The 17,944-nt window shown below is 38.2% G+C and overlaps 1 protein-coding gene across 2 annotated transcripts in view; it reads left to right on the top strand.

Annotated features, from left to right (window-relative positions):
• The first annotated feature begins 680 nt into the window (after positions 1-680).
• LOC132400696 (kinase D-interacting substrate of 220 kDa-like) overlaps positions 681-17,944 on the top strand; it is a 95,492-nt gene continuing 78,228 nt past the window's right edge. For both annotated transcript variants that reach the window (XM_059981928.1, XM_059981927.1), the window contains exons 1-5: positions 681-794; positions 9,816-9,877; positions 15,280-15,428; positions 16,421-16,519; positions 16,620-16,718. In XM_059981928.1, coding sequence (XP_059837911.1) covers positions 15,321-15,428; positions 16,421-16,519; positions 16,620-16,718 — 306 coding nt within the window. In that variant the 5' untranslated portion in view covers positions 681-794; positions 9,816-9,877; positions 15,280-15,320. The remainder of the gene's footprint in view (positions 795-9,815; positions 9,878-15,279; positions 15,429-16,420; positions 16,520-16,619; positions 16,719-17,944) is intronic.

Genomic DNA, 17,944 nt, shown 5'->3' with positions numbered 1-17,944 from the left:
AATGCTTTGTTGGTAGGACAATATAGAGTGGAGCACTGTAGAGAATAAACACTGCCATCAATCTGTTTGGCTGAATGACCAAAGCTTGTGCGGTAAATGCGTTATAAACTGAATTTGAGAAGTTTTAACTGCCTGGAAGGAACTTCATTTATATTCTCTATGATAACACAATCTGAAATCCTGGAACGTGACATCACTCTTGCACCCTGAATACATTTGTGACGTTGAGTCCTTAGGACTTTCTCATTCTTGGCAAACATGCAGACATGAAGACAAAATAGGAGCAGGAAATGGGTTGTGCACATTCTTGAACCTGCTCTTCAGTTCAACATCATGGCCTGAGTTCTCTCCTGTTCAATCACCATCATTTTTACCTCACCAGTACACAGCGTTGAATATATTCTTGTGGGGTGATGGTGGGGGTGAGAGGGCGAGGGAAGAGAGAGAGAGAGCGAGAGAGGCAAGCAGAGGTGGCCGAAGATTGGAATGGGGCAGGGAGATGTGGAGAAGAAAGGATTAGGAAGCAGCCCCTAATCAGGGCTCCGATCTCCACCCCACCATCAATATCAGATCTTTATTCACCCTCTCCCCATTGGGTCTCCAAACCCCTCCCTGCCACCATTCGGATCTCCATCTCCGAGTCGCCAGTGCCCACCCGTCCCGTGAGGTAATGCGGTTCGATCACGTGACCGATGTTTGAGTGACGGTAAAATGGCCGCGTCGCGGTGGAGTTGTCATCCGGACAATAAAAGAAAACGTAACAACACACTGTGAAGAGAGGTTGTTTGTCGACGGTGAGTGGATACCCTTTTCAATTTAGTGCCAGGTAGCCGTCTTGTTCCGTTTGTGAGCAGGTTCAGTGATGATAGCCGGGAGCTCGGGGACCGGAGCAGCACTCTCGGCTGTGGTCGCGTCGCGCCCCTGTTTTTCAGAGCCATCGGGCGGTTGGCCACTCGTTTGAAAGAGGGTACGGCCATTGTGACGTGCGGCAAACCGGGGTCCAGCTGACTGAGGCATTGGGGCTTGGTCAAGCCGGGTACGGCTCTTGCAAGTTAGGGTTCGATTGGCAGTGGAAGGGCATACAGTAAAAAGCTGCTCTGCTGTGTGGATTGCATAGGAGATCTGGGAATGTGTGTATTTTACAATGTAGTGTAGTAGCAGGTGCTTTGGTGTAATTATGTACCTGAAGATTCCTCTAATTGTTACATGTTTAGAATATCCTTTATTCCACTTTTCGTATAATTGCCTCCTTGGAATAAATGATGGTATGGCGTTAAATCATTTTAAAATGAGTGGCATACATTTCTTATGAAGTAATTTTGCAATCCGTTATTCCTAAGAAAATTGTCAGCAAAAAAAGTAAAAAATTGTACTTGGCAACAACCCTGTGAAATAAAATTAATGTTTTTTTTTTGCACAAGCTGAATCATATTGAAAAAGATGGTAATTTAGAATGTAGTGCCAATCCATTGTAGAAATCATAATCTTGCACACACTTGTGTTTGGGTAGACTGAAGTAAATTAGACCTTCCTTTCTTTTGAGAAATTTCTGTTTTGTATGTTTACTGCTTATTAATAATGTTATGGCAATGTTATGGTTGCTGATGTGAAACGTAATTAGTAATTGACTTATTATTGTCAGATGCTTTGTTTGCTTTCAAGAGAGTTTGAACTCTAAGCTTACTCAAATCATGTATTTGATAGTTTAATTGTGACCCTCGGATGAAAGGGGTTTTAAAAAAAAGCAATAGTAGACTGGGCTGAAAAAATTGCAGATTTATTCTGACTCTTAAGTGTAATGTTTGCTGCTTCATGCGACATTTATCTTTTAAAAGATGCCTGCTTTATGTTTGAGACACTATTTTACCACTTTTCCTTGGTGAAAGTTCTGTGTTGATCACCTTTAATTGAGAAATAATTGTTTTAACTACAGTGTTTTGTTGGTTTTTATAGCATCTTATTCCAAATTGGTCACAAGGCAAGAGCAATCAGTGAGTTAATAAGAAAAGAATATTAAAAATTTTGAAAATTCTGAGTACCTAAACTAAAAGTTGAACATGTTGGAAGCACTCTGTATAGGACCAGCAGCAAAAATGGAAAGATAAACTGAATTATTACGATGCGTCTTTGGCCTGAAATGTTTCTCGTCTCACAAATGCTGCCTGACTTGGCTAAGTGTTTCAAGCATTTTCTGTGTTATTTCAAAAAAAAGTAGGCTATTTAATCAAAGTAGAAAATAATTTAGATTTGTTCACTGCTCTCTGTTAAGTAATTGCATGCAAGGTTGGTTCAGCCCCCTTTGATTGGACAAATAAATTTTGTCCTTTATCTGGCTTGATATTTGGCAAGCTTCGTATATGATGAATCACGGGGGGGGGGGGGGGGGGGTGAATGACTGTATCCCGTACATTTGAAAAGCCCTGATGTTATTGTCATTTGAGTAGCAATTTATAAAAAGTACTTAATGGTACTGATAAAATGAGAAAAATGTTAGACGAAATGGAAAATAAATTGCACATTTAATACAGTAAAATAACATTAAGGATGTGGGGCTGATAGCAAAAGAAAATGAAAACCAACAAAATATGAGAGATACGGGTTTTAATTAAAGACAGTCCTTTTAGGATTCCAGTGTAATATCTGAAAAGTAATTTTTCAACATCCTGTCATTAAATGTTTACAGCATTCTTACTTTTAGAAGAATGTGTTCCTTCATTTAGATGTTTAAAGAAAAAAATTCTAGGCGTTTAAATGTGATAGAGAGAGCCAAGTACGTTTTTTATGATGATAATTATCAGTTGGAATGTTGCCAGTATTTTTTCTGCTAATTATTGATTGCTGTAAGAATCGAGTTTAATATTACTAGCATATGTCATGAAATTAGTTATTTTGCAATAGCAGTACATTGCAATACATAGTAGTAAACACTATAAATTACAATAAGTATATATTAAGAAAAATTAGTGTAAAAGAGAGGGGGGATAAATACTGAAAAAATGTTCATGGGTTCATTGTCCATTCAGAAATCTGATGATGGAGGGGAAGAAGCTGTTCCTGAAATGTTGAATATACGTCTTCAGGTTCCTGTACCACCTCCTTGATGGTAGCAGTGAGTAGAAGGCAGACCCTGGGTGATGTGGCTCCTTACTGGGATGCTGCCTTTTTGAGGCATTGCCTTTTGGAGGTGCCCGGATGCTGGGGAAGCTAGTGCTCATGATGAAGCTGGCATCCTGTGCAGTGGTCCCTCCATACCAGTTGGTGATGTAACCAGTCAGAATACTCTCCATGGTACATCTGTAGAAATTCCTGAGTGTCTTTGGTGATATAATAATTCTCCTCAAACTATGTATGTTAGCTGGCTGGTGGCATAGTGGCATCAGCGCCGGATTTTGGAGCGAAGGCTTCCGAATTCGAATCCAGCAGCTCCCTTGCACGCTTTCCATCCATGCTGGGTTGAGCGTTGAGCTAGCAACACAGCCTCACAAAAACAAGAAAGCTTGCTGAAAAAAACGCCATTGTGGCGGCGTGCCGATGACTCCACTTGGAGTTAAGGGCTTTCTTCTTCTGTGTGCATTATTGTTGAAGTTGAGATTAATATGTTGCATTTTCCTTAGCTAATGTGTGCAAAATGTGTTTTGTGTGGCAAGATGAAGGGGTAAAACAGTGAATTAAAATTACATTTTAATGTCCTTCTGAAGGGTCTCTGCCTGAAGTGTCGACTGTACTTTTTTTCATAGATGCTGCTTGGCCTGCTGAGTTCCTTCAGCATTTTCTGTGTGTTGCTTGGATTTCCAGCATCTCCAGATTTTTCTCTTGTTTGGAATTAAAATTATTACTTATTTTGATCCAGATGCATTGTTTTTAGTTGGCTTTAAATTCAGGAATGGAAAGGACTGGAATCAAATCCTTGCACTAGGATAAATGTGGTATAGGGCACCCACTCACTGCTATTATGGTTAAAATATCTAAGTTTAGCTAGCATTGGCCAAGATAACATGTTGGACCTGTCATTGTCGTTTAAACTCGTAGGATGATGCTTGGAAGACGTACAGGATTTTCTTGCTTTACAAATATTTGATCCCACAATGTCTTGTTAGGGCTGGTTTTCATGACGACAATAGTTTGCCACTCTGTGCATAAGAATACATACAATAATACTGATTTTCCTGGACCATGTCAGAATTGCGAATTTTTGTTTCACAAAATGTCTTTCGGGAATGCAATCCCTTTATGAATCAAGGGATCCCTGTATTTGTCTACCTAAAATCAGTTTCTATTATTAGTTGATGGAATAATTAAGACTAAATACTTAATGTGTATTGTTTTGTCACAGTTAATTTGTTCAGTTGTTAAATTATGGGATACTAGCATTATTTAACAGTAGAGTGAATTCAAGAATTGTATCTTTTTTTTTTAGTTGGTCATAGGAGTTTATCATTGTGAATGGGCATGAAGTGCCGTTCTATAAGGCATAAAACAAACTGCTGGGGAAATTCCACATGTCAAGTGGTTACACTGACAAACAGCACATCTTGGGGATAAAGGTGGAAACTGGAGCAGCCAGAGAAAATCAGTGCAGGAGGAGAATATCCACACTCCAGCACTGGAGGAAGGACTGAACCCAGGCTGTTGAGAGGCAGCAGTATTGCCTGCTGCAGTTAGTTTGTTAGCCTTGATTAAAGAAATTTGATAAAAGAGGAAAAAAAAGGAACTTCCATTTGCACTCTCCTAATGGAGAGCAAGAAATGTCATCTGTTTATTTCCCTCTGTGGATGCTACCTAACCTGCTGGGTTCCTCCAGCATTTTGTGTCTGTTGTTCAAGATTTCCAGCATCTGCAGAATGTTTTGTATTTGTACATCACCTCTTGATGTACAAAAATATTCTGAGTTGTTCACAGTATTATCAAATGGAATTATACACTGTACACTTGCTAAACGAGGCCAAGTAGGTAAAACTTTGGAGGAAAGCAAGATAGACTGATGGCGAGGAAGGCTAAGATTTTGTGCCTTTAGGTGAAGACAGCAGGAGTCACCAGTGAAAGGAAAGTTAAATTCAGAGATGATCAGAAAGACTGATCTGGATGATTCCCATTATGGAAGAGATTTACACATGAATTTAAGAGAGGATTTGCAAAAAAAAAGTGAATTTCAAAATTGGGCCTTTGCACAATCAGTAGGTGTGGGTCAATTTTTTTCATTCTTGAATCCACTTTGTTCAGGTTTTGAATTTTATTTCTGAGTAGAATCATCCAAGTATTATATATTCTGTATTGGAATTTACAGTATAGCAGGGTTCCTTTCTGGAGAACTGTTGATAACCCAAAGAGTTCGCAAGGTGGAAATACGGCCATGAACTGTATTCCCACCCAGTAGAAAATGCCCCCAGCACCACATGAGGTGGCAAATCTATTGTAATGGTCTGCCAAGTGTTCACTAGTATGTACAACCTTAGAGACTGATTTTTATTTTATCGATTATTTTTGTGCTTTTAGGGTTATCTGGTATACAAATGTGCTGTTTGTAAGCTGAGGATGATCTATAATGACTTTTAATCCTTACTGATTAATCGTAAATGTCGATGCAAAAATAATCCAGTATTTAGAGATTTTGCTTTCTATTCTATCAAAAATGTTTCATTTTCCACTTTAGTCATTAACTTTGAAAACAAAATGTATTAAGGTTAAATCCATTTTGGGTTGTATGTGTGTTTGGAATGTCACTGCAGTTTTGCATAGTAATGAAAATGGTCTTCAAATCTTTTGTATCTTTATTGATCTAGTTTTGCTCTTTATGATCAATTTGCAGAGTGCAACTGTCAAGATCTCAGAAGCAACAAAATCATAGACATTTAAACTTTAACATAAGTATTATGGTGCCTTGTAAAACTAATCAGCCCCAACTGTTTGTTCACATAATTGAGTGTTACAACTAGGGATTTTGATCAATTTAACTGAGAATTTTTATTTGTGAATCACATGTTCCTTTTTTTTCCACAATAGAACCCAAAAACAGGGAAAATTGTAAAGCATAAGAAACTAAAAATTCAAAAATTGTAATGCCAGCAGTTGAAAAGTATTCATCCTCTTTGCTCAGTACTTGGTTAAACCAGTCTCACAGCTATTATTAGCTTTGCACAACGTGATGGAGCAAGGTTTGCCCATTCCTCCATGCAAAATTGCTCGATTTGTGCTAGGTTAATTGGGGAGTGGTAGTGGACAACAATCTTAAGGTCTTGCCAGAGATATTTGATCTGGTTAAGGTCAGGACTCTGACTGGGCCACTCAAGGACATCAGTTTTTTTTTACTTGAGGCCACTTCATTGTTGCTCAGGCAGTATGCTTTGTGGTGTTGTCCTGCTGAAAGACAAACATCCTCCCCAGTTTTAAGCTTTCTGGCAGAGGCGAGCAGGTTTTTATCCAGGATCTCTCTGTATTATGCAGCATGCAGCTTCCCATCAATCCTGACCTGATTTCCAGTCCTTCTGCTGAAAAGCATTCCCATAGAATGATGCTACATGCACTATACAGTAGGGATAGTGGCTGATGTGCTATATTAGATTTTTGCCATATATACTACCTAGTGTTGAGGACAAAATGTCTCATCTGCTCACAAGACCTTCTTCTGCACCTTTACAGTATCTTTTGAGAGATGTTTTGCAAAGTCCTTTCGGGCAAGGATATGCTTTTTTTTAAGCCAGGGCTTCTTCCTTGCCACTCTTCCATAAATACCCTTTTTGTGCAATGCCTTAGGGATTCTGGAGCCATGAACTTCATTTCCAGTTGCAACCACTGACTTCTGCAGCTAACTAACAGTGACTGTTGGCTTCACAGTAGTACCCTCTCTTACAAGTGCTATTTTTCTCTAGCAACTAAGTTTAGAGGGGCGGTTTGACTTGGGCATTGTGGCTATGGTTTCATATATTATCCACTTTTTCATGGTGGACTGCACTGACCTCTCAGGGATGTTTATTGCCTTTGGGATGGTCTTGTGCCCTTTCCCAGATTTGTGCTTCTCTTTTATCATTACCCTGACTTGTCTGGAATGCTCTTTTGTCTTCATTTTCGTTTGGTCTGTTGAAAATCGACCATACTGTTGGATGAGGGAGATATGTGAATTAGTTGGAAACAGGTGATCTTCCAATTTTCTGCATCAACAAATTGGGCCAGTTAGATAGATGCTTTATTCATCCCAAATGAAATTTACAGTGTCACAGAAGTGCAGATGTACAGATATACAAATTTTAAAAGAGAAAAAAAAGAATTAAAAAATGTTGCCTCTAACAGTCTAGTGGGGGGGGGGGGGTCATCATTTCCCCAAGAAGGTGTTGACTCATTATAGAGCCTAATGGTCGAGGGTAAGAATGGCCTCCTCATATAGCACTCTTTGGAGCAGCGCAGTTGTCTTAGTCTATTACTAAAAGTGCTCCTCTGTTCTGCCAAGGTGGCATGCAGAGGATGAGAAACATTGTTCAGAATTGCCAGGGTTTTCTGTAGGATCCTTTGTTCTACCACAGCCTCCAGTGTGTCTAGTTTGACTCCTGTAACAGAGCCAGCCTTTCTAATCAGTCTACTGAGCCTGTTGGCATCACCTGTGTTGATGCCATTGCCTCAGTACACCACTGCATAGGAGATTGTACTGGCAACAACAGACTGGTAGAACATGTGAAGGAGAAAGCTGCAGATTCCAAAGGACCAGTCTCCTTAAGAAGTAGAGGTGACTCTGGCCTGTCTTGTAAACGGCCTTTTTATACTGGTGCTCCACACAGTCTGTCATCCAGGCGCACCCCCAGGTACTTTAGATCCTCACCACATCCACGTGCTCACCATCAATGGTAACGGAGCAGTTTAGTCTTCCTAAGGTCCATAACTGTCTCCTTTGCCTTACTGATGTTGAGCTGCAGATGATTCAGCTTGCACTATTTGAGAAAGTCCTCCACTAGGGCTCTGTATTGATCCTCTCATCCTCCTCCTTACACTTGAGGAAAGTAATTTCAAAGGGGATGAATATTTTTTTTGCTTCATAATTTTGGTTTTTAATTTTTCGTCAATAGTTGACAGGTTTTGGAATTTTTCATTGAATTTAACACAGTGTTTTCTAGATTAGCTCAAAAATCTTACTTCAATATATTTTAAATTTAGAAAACAAGACAGTAAAATATAAAAATAGTTGTGGGGGCTGAACACCTTTTCAAGGCACTATATAGTTGGGTACAAATAAGACTGAATTCCTTGCTTGATCAATTTTTCTTAGGAATAATTTGCCAGTAAAGTAGATAATGTAAAAGCTGCATTTGTGGTTTTGTCTTTCTTCTATTAGAGAGGAAACCACATGAGCTGCAGGGAAGAATTGAAGTAATTAGTAGGGTATTGCAATCAGCCTTGTTCATATATTATTAATTCCTAGGCTGAATATTGCATTGCAGATTGGTACAATATTAATGATCTGCTTTATTTGTTTTGTCTTTGGACATTGTGTTGTCTTCAATGATTTTCAAGGAGTGGCTTGAATTAATGCAATTTAAGGAGTGCCCATTTTCATATGGTTTGAAAATCAAAATGAATTTTATGTACTATATGTGTTCTAATTTTCTTTTAGATTCTGGGAAACCTTGGTCTATGTATAATCATGCAGTTATCCAGGTTTATTGAAAGGCTTCTCATAATGAAGAGGTTGTTATAACTTGTCCTGACATCCAGTAAGCATGGTTGCACAAAAATAATAGCTTCAGTGGTATATGAAACGGGGAATGTGCTGTTTAAATAATTGTTGTTAGAGCTGTTTATTTCTTTTAATTAATATACAACTTTTTCATAATCATGATTTTATTTGTCTGACATGAAAATGTTTCAATTTCACAATTGCCATAATTCCAATCAAATTTGCAAATTGCAACAAAACACAATGGCAGTGTCAAATTGTAGTGGAGATTGTGTAGTGATATAAAGAGAGTTGCATTCATCTGCTAAAGATGCTTTTTGAGATGCAAATACTAATTTTTAGAAGTTCTTCAGTGCAGTGGTACTCTGGGGCTTATGCTATATTTATTTTTAGCATAATTTATTTATAATTTATTTTTAACGAGTTTCAACAGTGCTGTAGAACAGCCTTTCACTTTGGAATAGTGTTTCAAATTCCCCGATATGACTTGTCTAAAATATTGAGTAATCAATATAGGTACTTGCCAATCCTGTGAGGATCCCTACAGAGAGTCAGAACTTGCTGAAAAATAATAACATATTACTGACTGGCACAGTAATTAATGCACAGATGAAGAGAGCTATTGTGAATTTATAAAATCTTCATGATTCAAAAGTATCTTGCCCTTGGCCTCCAAATTATTTTTAGAACCTGCTGAATTTGCACATTAATTATCCATTAAACTCAACAGAAATTTGAGCTTGGTTGTTAATGCCTAAATTTCTGCACTGATCTTAATGGGCAAATAATGTGCATTAAAAAAGGAGCACATCATGACTCAAAAAGGAGCAGTTTGCAAAGTTCAATACCATAGTTTTTAGCTATATTTAATTTTCTGTATTAATTATTTTGTTACATAATTTTCCTCACCTTCATCCTCCCCCATGTAAGATAAAACTTTATTTAACCTGATGAAAATTATTGAACTTCTCATCTTTTGTTGATTAGAGGCTTGAATGGCCTAATTCCGATGTTGGTTAATACTTAAGTTCTATAACTGTGATGGAAAATTTGTGATTGTGGATGTAATGTTGGCAAATTAAACAATCTTTTGACTTGAAGCAAGTTTTTTTTAAATATGTGAGAAACCTTACACATCTATTTCTTATTTATGCAGTGTTTGGGCTGCTGAGGAGCATCGGGTTAAGGATCTTTACCCTGGAAAAAATAGGCAATCGGGCAAGTATAAATTTACTGTTATGTTTATATAAATTAAATTTTAATATAAGGGATGGTAGAAAGGTGCTAGAGAAAATAAAAAAATGGAATTTGGAAGAAATTATCTTCAGAAAGGGAGATTCAATCTAAACATGGTTGTGCTCATTTAATTGTATCATTTAGCCAGTCAACTTCTTTGATTTAGTTTTTCACCTCCCAGGAACTTCGTCAAGCGTTCACTTACTTTGGTGTCCATTTGCCTCTGAATTAATTAGTCTTTCTTGATCTTGAGATTATAATTGCACAATCCTGAGCAACCATTTGGCCAGTCTTTGTCAAACTTTTTTTGATGTTAATTTCATGGACTCTCTTCATTTTTAAAGCTTTTCATGCACAACAGGCTTTGCCATATCTAGTACAATATTTCAGTATATTTTAGTGCTGTTTTATCACTTGTTCTATTCCCATCCTCTTCCTGGTAACAGATCTACCATTCAATAATTAAATTCTGTTCTTACCTTTGTGCTTTTTGTTAATTCCTTCCCGACATTCTCCATATTGCAACACGAGTGAATCTGCAGATGCTGGAAATAAATAAAAAACACAAAATGCTGGCAGAACTCAGCAGGCCAGACAGCATCTACAGGAGGAGGTAGTGACGATGAAGGGTTTCAGCCCGAAACGTCGTCACTACCTCCTCCTGTAGATGCTGTCTGGCCTGCTGAGTTCTGCCAGCATTTTGTGTTTTTTATTTATTCTTCATATTCCATCTTGCTGTTAAGAGACTGTCTTTATGAGGAGGATATAAATAATGAAGAACGATTGCTGACATTCTGTAATTATCTTTGAGCCCATGCATAGTGATGTGGAGTGGAGTGGGCAGTGTAAACTGTAACAATTAATCATATGTCTCTGCACAATGTTGTCCAAATTGAAATGACAACTCTTGACGGCAGGTCTTGTTGGCTGCTGAATGCCGATGCTCAATATCGTGAAAAGGGATTGCTATATTAAATGCTTTCTGGAATAATTTGTGGTGAGGTATTCCATTTAATAATGAGCATTTGAAAAGTTATTTGCTTTCCACCTATTTAAGGTCAAATCAATCTGATCATAATACTAATTGAGAAGTTTCTCTAAATGAATATAGGTTGAGCACCCCTTATCCAAAATGCTTGGAGCCAGAAGTGTTTTGGATTTTGGATTTTTTTTTGGATTTTGGGATATTTGCCTATATAATGAGATAGTTTAGGGATGGGACCAAAATCTAAACACAGCATACATTTGCAATACATATACCGCTTATAAATATACTCTGAATGTAGTTTCATACAATATTTTGATAATTTTATGGATGAAACAATGTGTACATTGAACCATCTGAAAGGTGAGATATCACTACCTCAGTCTCCCAGGTGGACAGTCAGTGGCTGTTTGGCATCGCCATCATTTCTGACTCTGAATTTGTGCTACCAGTAAGCAGGTCTTTGTCTTACACTTGGTCATCACACGTGCACTTAACAGGAAAAAAAAGTTACATTCCTTTCATATAATATATAGTATTCATTTCAAGAGGTCTAGAATACAAGAGCAGGTATGTGATGCTGAGGCTTTATAAGGCACTGGTGAGGCCTCACCTTGACTGTTGTGAACAGTTTTGGGCTCCTCATCTAAGAAAAGATGTGCTGGCATTGGAGAGGGTTCAGTGGAAGTTTACAAGGGTGGTTCTGGGTATGAAAAGGTTATTATACGAGGAACGTTTGATAGCTCTGGGTCTGTACTCGCTGGAATTTAGAAGAATCGGGGGAATCTCATTGAAACTTTTCAAATGTTGAAAGGTCTAGAAACAGTAGATGTGGAAAGGATGTTTCTCATGGTAGGGAAGTCTAGGACAAGGGGGCACAGCCTCAGGATAGAGGGGTGCCCTTTCTAAACAGAGATGGGGAGAAATTTCTTTAGCCAGAGGGTGGGAAATTTGTGGATTTTGTTACTGCAGGCAACTGTAGAGGCCAGATAGTTGAGTGTATATAAGGCAGAGCTTGAAAGGTTCTTGATTGGACATGGCATCAAAGGTTATGGGAAGAAGGCTGGGGAGTGGGGCTGAGGAGGGGGAAGAAAGGATCAGCAATGATTGAATGGTAGAGCAGACTCGAAGGGGCAAATGGTCTAATTCTGCTCCTATGTCTTATGGTCTTGTATTGAAAGTATAATGTGTGCTGGGTATCAAAAACGGCACCGAGGTATCACAAGAATACCTGAATCAGCTGTTGAAGAACAAGCAATGGCAGGCTTTCATCTCCACCTAGGATGTCGTATTTTGATTAAAAGGTTACTGTACACTGTATTTGTATTTTACTTTTTTAGGTTTTATGTAAGCTGTAAAAACAAAAGATTTCAATGAAAACTGGGAAAAGAAGTCAACGTTTTATTTTTAATGCAAAAATGACGCTGGTCATGTTACACTCCAACATGGGATTTTAGGTGGGGTTGAAATTCAGATTTCATGCAAAAATATGTTTTGTAGTTACAAATAACTATGATCTTTGCTTATCAAAGAAGATAAATGTAGCACCAAACACTACAACTACATCAGGTCTGAGAAACTTGAGCTAGACGGTACATCATTGTTGACATCATTCTGCGGAGGAACACCAGAAGCAGTTGATGGACCTGGAAGCGTATGCTCTTGGGATGTGGAGGCACTGTGCTGAATAACTTCTTAAATGTTTCTTTCAGTATCATCTGTCTCATTAACAAGCGTTTTTGTCATAGCAATCTTTCTTTGATTTTATAAACTGATTTCTGTTCTGTTGTGAATACATGTTGCTCTAGCCCTTCAGTTTTTATGCTGCTTTGTGATCAGCGATGCTTTATCACTACAAATCTTTAAAAATGTAATGCTAAGCCATGCCCTTAAATTTCTGCAACTAGCCTGATGAATATTCAATTCTCGGTTCATCGTGATAGATCTTTGCTTGTTTCATGATTGTATTCTGTTAAGTGGCATACATTCACACCGTTGACAAATCCACTGTTACAGTACACAACTGAGATCTTTGTTTTTCGCTTTATGCAGTGTTTTTCTATTTTTCGTTAACTTCTGCTTCTTACTTTTAGCATGGAACTTTGACAGTTGGTCTTTCTGTTTCTTCAGGTCATAGATGGTGGTCGTTGCAGCACCATTCTCCTCAGCCAGTCTGTCTTCCACTCTGTCTTTTTGTGTCTTCTCACTTGCCTATTACCTTCCCCAGGGTCTCCTCCTCTTTCCCTTTCTCCCGTGGTCCACTCTCCTCTCATATTGGATTCCTTCCTCCTCAGGCCTTTGTCTTTCCTATCCACCTGGTTTCACCTAAAACCTTTGAGCTATCCTCCTTCCCCTCCCCCCACTTTATTATTCAGGTGTCTTTCCCCTTTCTTTCCAATCCCAAAGAGGGGTCTGTCCTGAAATGTCAACTGTTTATTCATTTCCACAGATGCTGTCATACCCACTGAGTTCCTACAGGGTTTCATGCATTCCTCTGTCAGATGCCTCACACTTCCATTGCTGTCAAGCTTTTCCAACAACTTGACTTTGCGTTATACAGTTGCAAGAAAGAGTTTGTGAACCCTTAAAATTATCTACTTTTTTCCAATAATTATAAAATGTGGTCTGAACTTCAACTGAGTCACAGTAATAGACAAACACTATCTGTCTAAACAAATAACACACAAAAGTTTGTACTTTTCATGTCTTTATTGAACTCATTGTTTAGTTATTCACAGTCTGGGCTGGAAAAGGTATGTTAACCCTTGTATTTAATGACTGGTAGAACCTCCTTTAACAGCAATAACCTCCACTAAATGTTTCCTCTAGCTGCCGATCAGATATGCACTATGGAGAGGAGGAATTTTAGACCATTGCTCCATACAAAATTGTTTCAGTTCATCAGTATTTCTGGGAAATCTTACATGAACAGCCCTCTTCAGGCCATGCCAGAGCATCTCAATTGGGTTAAGGTCTGGACTTTAACTTGGCCATTCCGAAACACAAAATTTCTTCTTTTTAAACCATTCTGTTGTTGATTTACTCTTGTGTTTTAGATCATTGTCTAGTTGCATCATTCAGCTATTAAGCTTCAGGTGACAGACCACTACCCTAGCATTCTCCTGTAAAATGTCTTCATGCAACTTTTGAATTCATTGTTCCCTCAACGATTACAAACTGTCCAGGCCCTAAGGCAGCAAAACAGTCAAGCATCCCCAAACCAAGATGTTTCTTCCACCATGCTTCATAGTTAGTTTGAGGTTTCGGTGTTGGTGTGCAGTGCCCTTTTTCCTTCCGACGTAGAGGTGTGCATTTATGCCAAAATGTTCAACTTCAGTCTCATCTGTCCACAGAACATTATCCCAGAAACATTGTGGATCATCCAGGTGGTCTTTTGCAAACTTGAAATGTGCAGCAATGAATTTTTTGGAGAGCAGTGGTCCCTCTGTGGTGTCCTTTCATGAACACCATTCTTGTTCAGTGTTTTTCTTATGGCAGACACTTTAGTGAGTTCTAGAGATTTCTGCAGGTCTTCTGTTGTTTCCGTTGGATTCTTTTTCACCTCCTCCAGCATTCATTGATTGGAAGACCTGCCTCCAAACAGCTTTTGTTGAAGGCATTGCCCACATTTTTTTTGTAACCTAGACTGCAATTGTTTAAGTGTTCTTGGTACTGACTAGAAAAAGTACAATTGTTTGTGTGGTATTAGTTTAGGCAGATTGTCTTTGTTGATTATTGTGACAGATGAAAATCAGACCACATTCTATGAGGAATTAATGCAGAAAACAAGTTAATTGCAAATGGTTCACAAACTTTTTCTTGCAACTGTAGATAGACCTAAATGCTTCCTCTTTTTCTTTTCATTATTACTCATAGGGGTAACTGCAGGCCTTTTCATATATTCAACATATCTTCACAACACGGAGCAGAGGGTAAGTGCAAAAGATACAATACTGAAGAATGTATGAAGATCTGACTATGATGACTGCTGAAAACAGACTGCCACCAAGAGGTCCCCATTCAGGATGTGTGAAGTCACTTCTCAGAACTGTCTGTGTTGAGTAGAGACCTGTGTATTGCCTGGGAAATTTCCCAGCGCCTTGTGAAATTGTCCATTTGTAGCATCATGTCAGTGCTCAAAAATTTGGATTTTGAAGGATTTTGGATATTCAGATAAGGGGTGCTCAATTTGTAGCAAAGTAAATATTTTTGGTAGGTGAAATGTATTGTTGAAAAATCAGGAAAATTTCTTATGAATATAACTATTTGGTGTAGGAATACTTGTTGCTGTCATTGGGTACATGAAATTAAAATTGTACTCCTTTACTCATACTTAACATCTGTTAGTATCTGCTTTTGTTGATTTGAAAGTGAGGTAAACTTGTGTTAATATTGTTAGGTGCGGTCAAAAGGCTGCATTTGTGAGAGATTGTATCACAAATGGCCACTGTCACAGCTCAGAGCTTATTAACCTATATTGAAGAAGAGAATGTCAGTGCTTTCAAGGCATTGCTGGAGAAGTACAAGGATGTCGATGAAAGAAATGAGGTAGGAAGTTGATTATACTTAATTGAATTTGCTGCATGTGCATTTTATTTCATATTTTCAATTAAAAGGTAAAGAATTTGATATTCACAATTGATCTACAAATAAATTAGGGAAGAAAATGCTATTCCTTTTTTGTTATTATTTTAGTAACGCTAATACTAGAAATTGCAGTTACTTTGACTCCCTTAGCTTGACTCCCAACAGTCAAGTGAAGATTTGTCCCAGTTTTGTTTTGTAACTGTTAAATTGAAGATATTTGAAACTTTCAAAGGACATGTTTTCCTCTGATTTTATTTTTTTTCCCCCTCTGCTCTTGCATATATACTGTAAGCACCTTGGCTGCTTGATGACTCCTGAGACCTAAATTGAAATCTACATTTTTTTCTAATTTTGGTTAACGGTACACTTTGAGTTGAAACCTTTGGATTTCTGAGTGATATAATTATCCAGTCATATGGCTGTATCCACAATTATAGTTTGCTTTCGGACTGGAGCCTGAGAGCTATGCCACACATTTGGTTGACTGACCACTTTCAAGGAAAGTGTGGCAAACTATACAGTTTAGTAGGTTAAGAAGAATTTTGAGATCATGTCATTAATTGTTTTCCTTCCTGAACTCCAACTTCCAAGGTTAGGGTGGTATTGAGAAATGCTTTTTTTAAAAAGTGAGCTTTAAATTGACATGGTGCTTTGCATTTTCAAGGGTGCCATTAATCATTCTTAATCAAGTACATGCTCAGCCATGCTCAAAAATGTATTCAAGCTGAGAAAGCAAATCTTAATATCCAAATTCGCTGAAGAGGTAATTGGTTGTTTTGATTACTTTGTTACATGCTCTTAAAAAGTGTAAGATGCCTGCAGAATACAAGGTGGTGCTCTTACCTTATAATAAAAATACTTGAAGTAGCTTAAATCTGTCAGAGTTGTGTTCATTTTTGACAATAAATTGAATGTTGAAAATATTTGATACTGATGAACAATTCTATCTGCAGAGTGGGCAAACTCCATTGATGCTGGCAGCAGAGCAGGGAAATTTGGAGATAGTACAGGAATTGCTCAAGAAAGGAGCCAACTGTAACCTGGAAGATGTTGTAAGCACTTCTTGTATCTAATTTTGATAACCAGTTTTTTTTTTTGCTTAAGTGGTATTTTCAAAATCACTTTCACTTGAGATTGTTTCATTTTTGACAGGATAACTGGACAGCTCTTATTTCAGCTGCAAAAGGAGGTCATCTAGAAATTGTAAGCGAACTTATTAACTTCAGTGCTAACCTGGAGCACAGAGATATGGTGAGTGTAAAATGAAACTCCTTTCCTGTTTTTCAAGTTACATGTTTGATCATGGATTACATTGAACAGTACAGTACTGTTCAAAAGTCTAAAGCACATATATATAGCTAGGGTACCCAAGACTTCTGCACTGTACTTGTCAATGTGGAGTGGAGAGCATGTTTCTCAATCTGGCGTGAGAAAATGATGTTGGTAATGGTGAGTGTGGAATGCTGTTGGAATGTTTGGGACAGGTGGCAGAAAAGGAGTGTTGGGGGGTGGAAATGGCCTGGGTGCATTCACACTAAGCCCTGAGGCACCAGATAAGGTAATTTGTTTCCAAACAATTGGTTTATTGATCATTACAGAATGTCTCTCTGGCATTTTCCCTCTCCCTCCCCACTCCCTGCTGCCTTCCCACTCTCAGTCCACACTAAAGGGATTGGGCAGGCTAGATGCAGGAAGATTGCTTCCGATGTTGGGGAAGTCCGGAACGAGGGGGTCACAGTTTAAAGATAAAGGGGATGCCTTTTAGGACCGAGATGAGGAAAAACTTCTTCACCCAGAGAGTGGTGAATCTGTGGAATTCTCTTCCACAGGAAACAGTTGAGGTCGGTTATTGGCTATATTTAAGAGGAAGTTAGATATGGCCCTTGTGGCTAACAGGATCGGGGTATGAAGAGAAAGCAGGTACAGGGTTCTAGTTGGATGATCAGCCATGATCATACTGAATGGCGGTGCAGGCTTGAAGGGCTGAATGGCCTACTCCTGCACCTATTTTCTATGTTTAGAGACCCATATCAGTTTGTCATCACTCACATAAATCATGAAATTTGGCAGCAGCAGTACAGAGCAATACATAAAATGAATATAGTTCTGTGTAAAAGTCTTGCGCATCCTAGCTATATGTGTGCCTAAGATTTTTGCACAGTATAGTATATGAACATAGCAGTTTGAATAAAGATCAGAATAACTTGTACTGACTGAGGTTAATAAAGCTTATCATTAAACAAAATTGAATGTTGAAATAAATTTGTAATTTCATACTTAATTCAAACTGGCTAGATATTTCAGTAATGAAAAATCTTTCCTTTGTATATAATTCATGATTAGATTGAGAATACATGAGTAGTGCTATCCTTCTCATGCACCTCATAGAAGATGCTTTTAATTTTGTTGTGGAATGTAAACCATGCTTTGGCACCCTATGTTGGATTGCAAATTAACAGTGAGTGGGATACAAATTT

Source organism: Hypanus sabinus, chromosome 10 (genome assembly GCF_030144855.1).
Source record: "Hypanus sabinus isolate sHypSab1 chromosome 10, sHypSab1.hap1, whole genome shotgun sequence".
Taxonomy (NCBI): Eukaryota; Metazoa; Chordata; class Chondrichthyes; order Myliobatiformes; family Dasyatidae; genus Hypanus; species Hypanus sabinus.
This window is presented reverse-complemented; position numbering and strand designations above follow the sequence as displayed.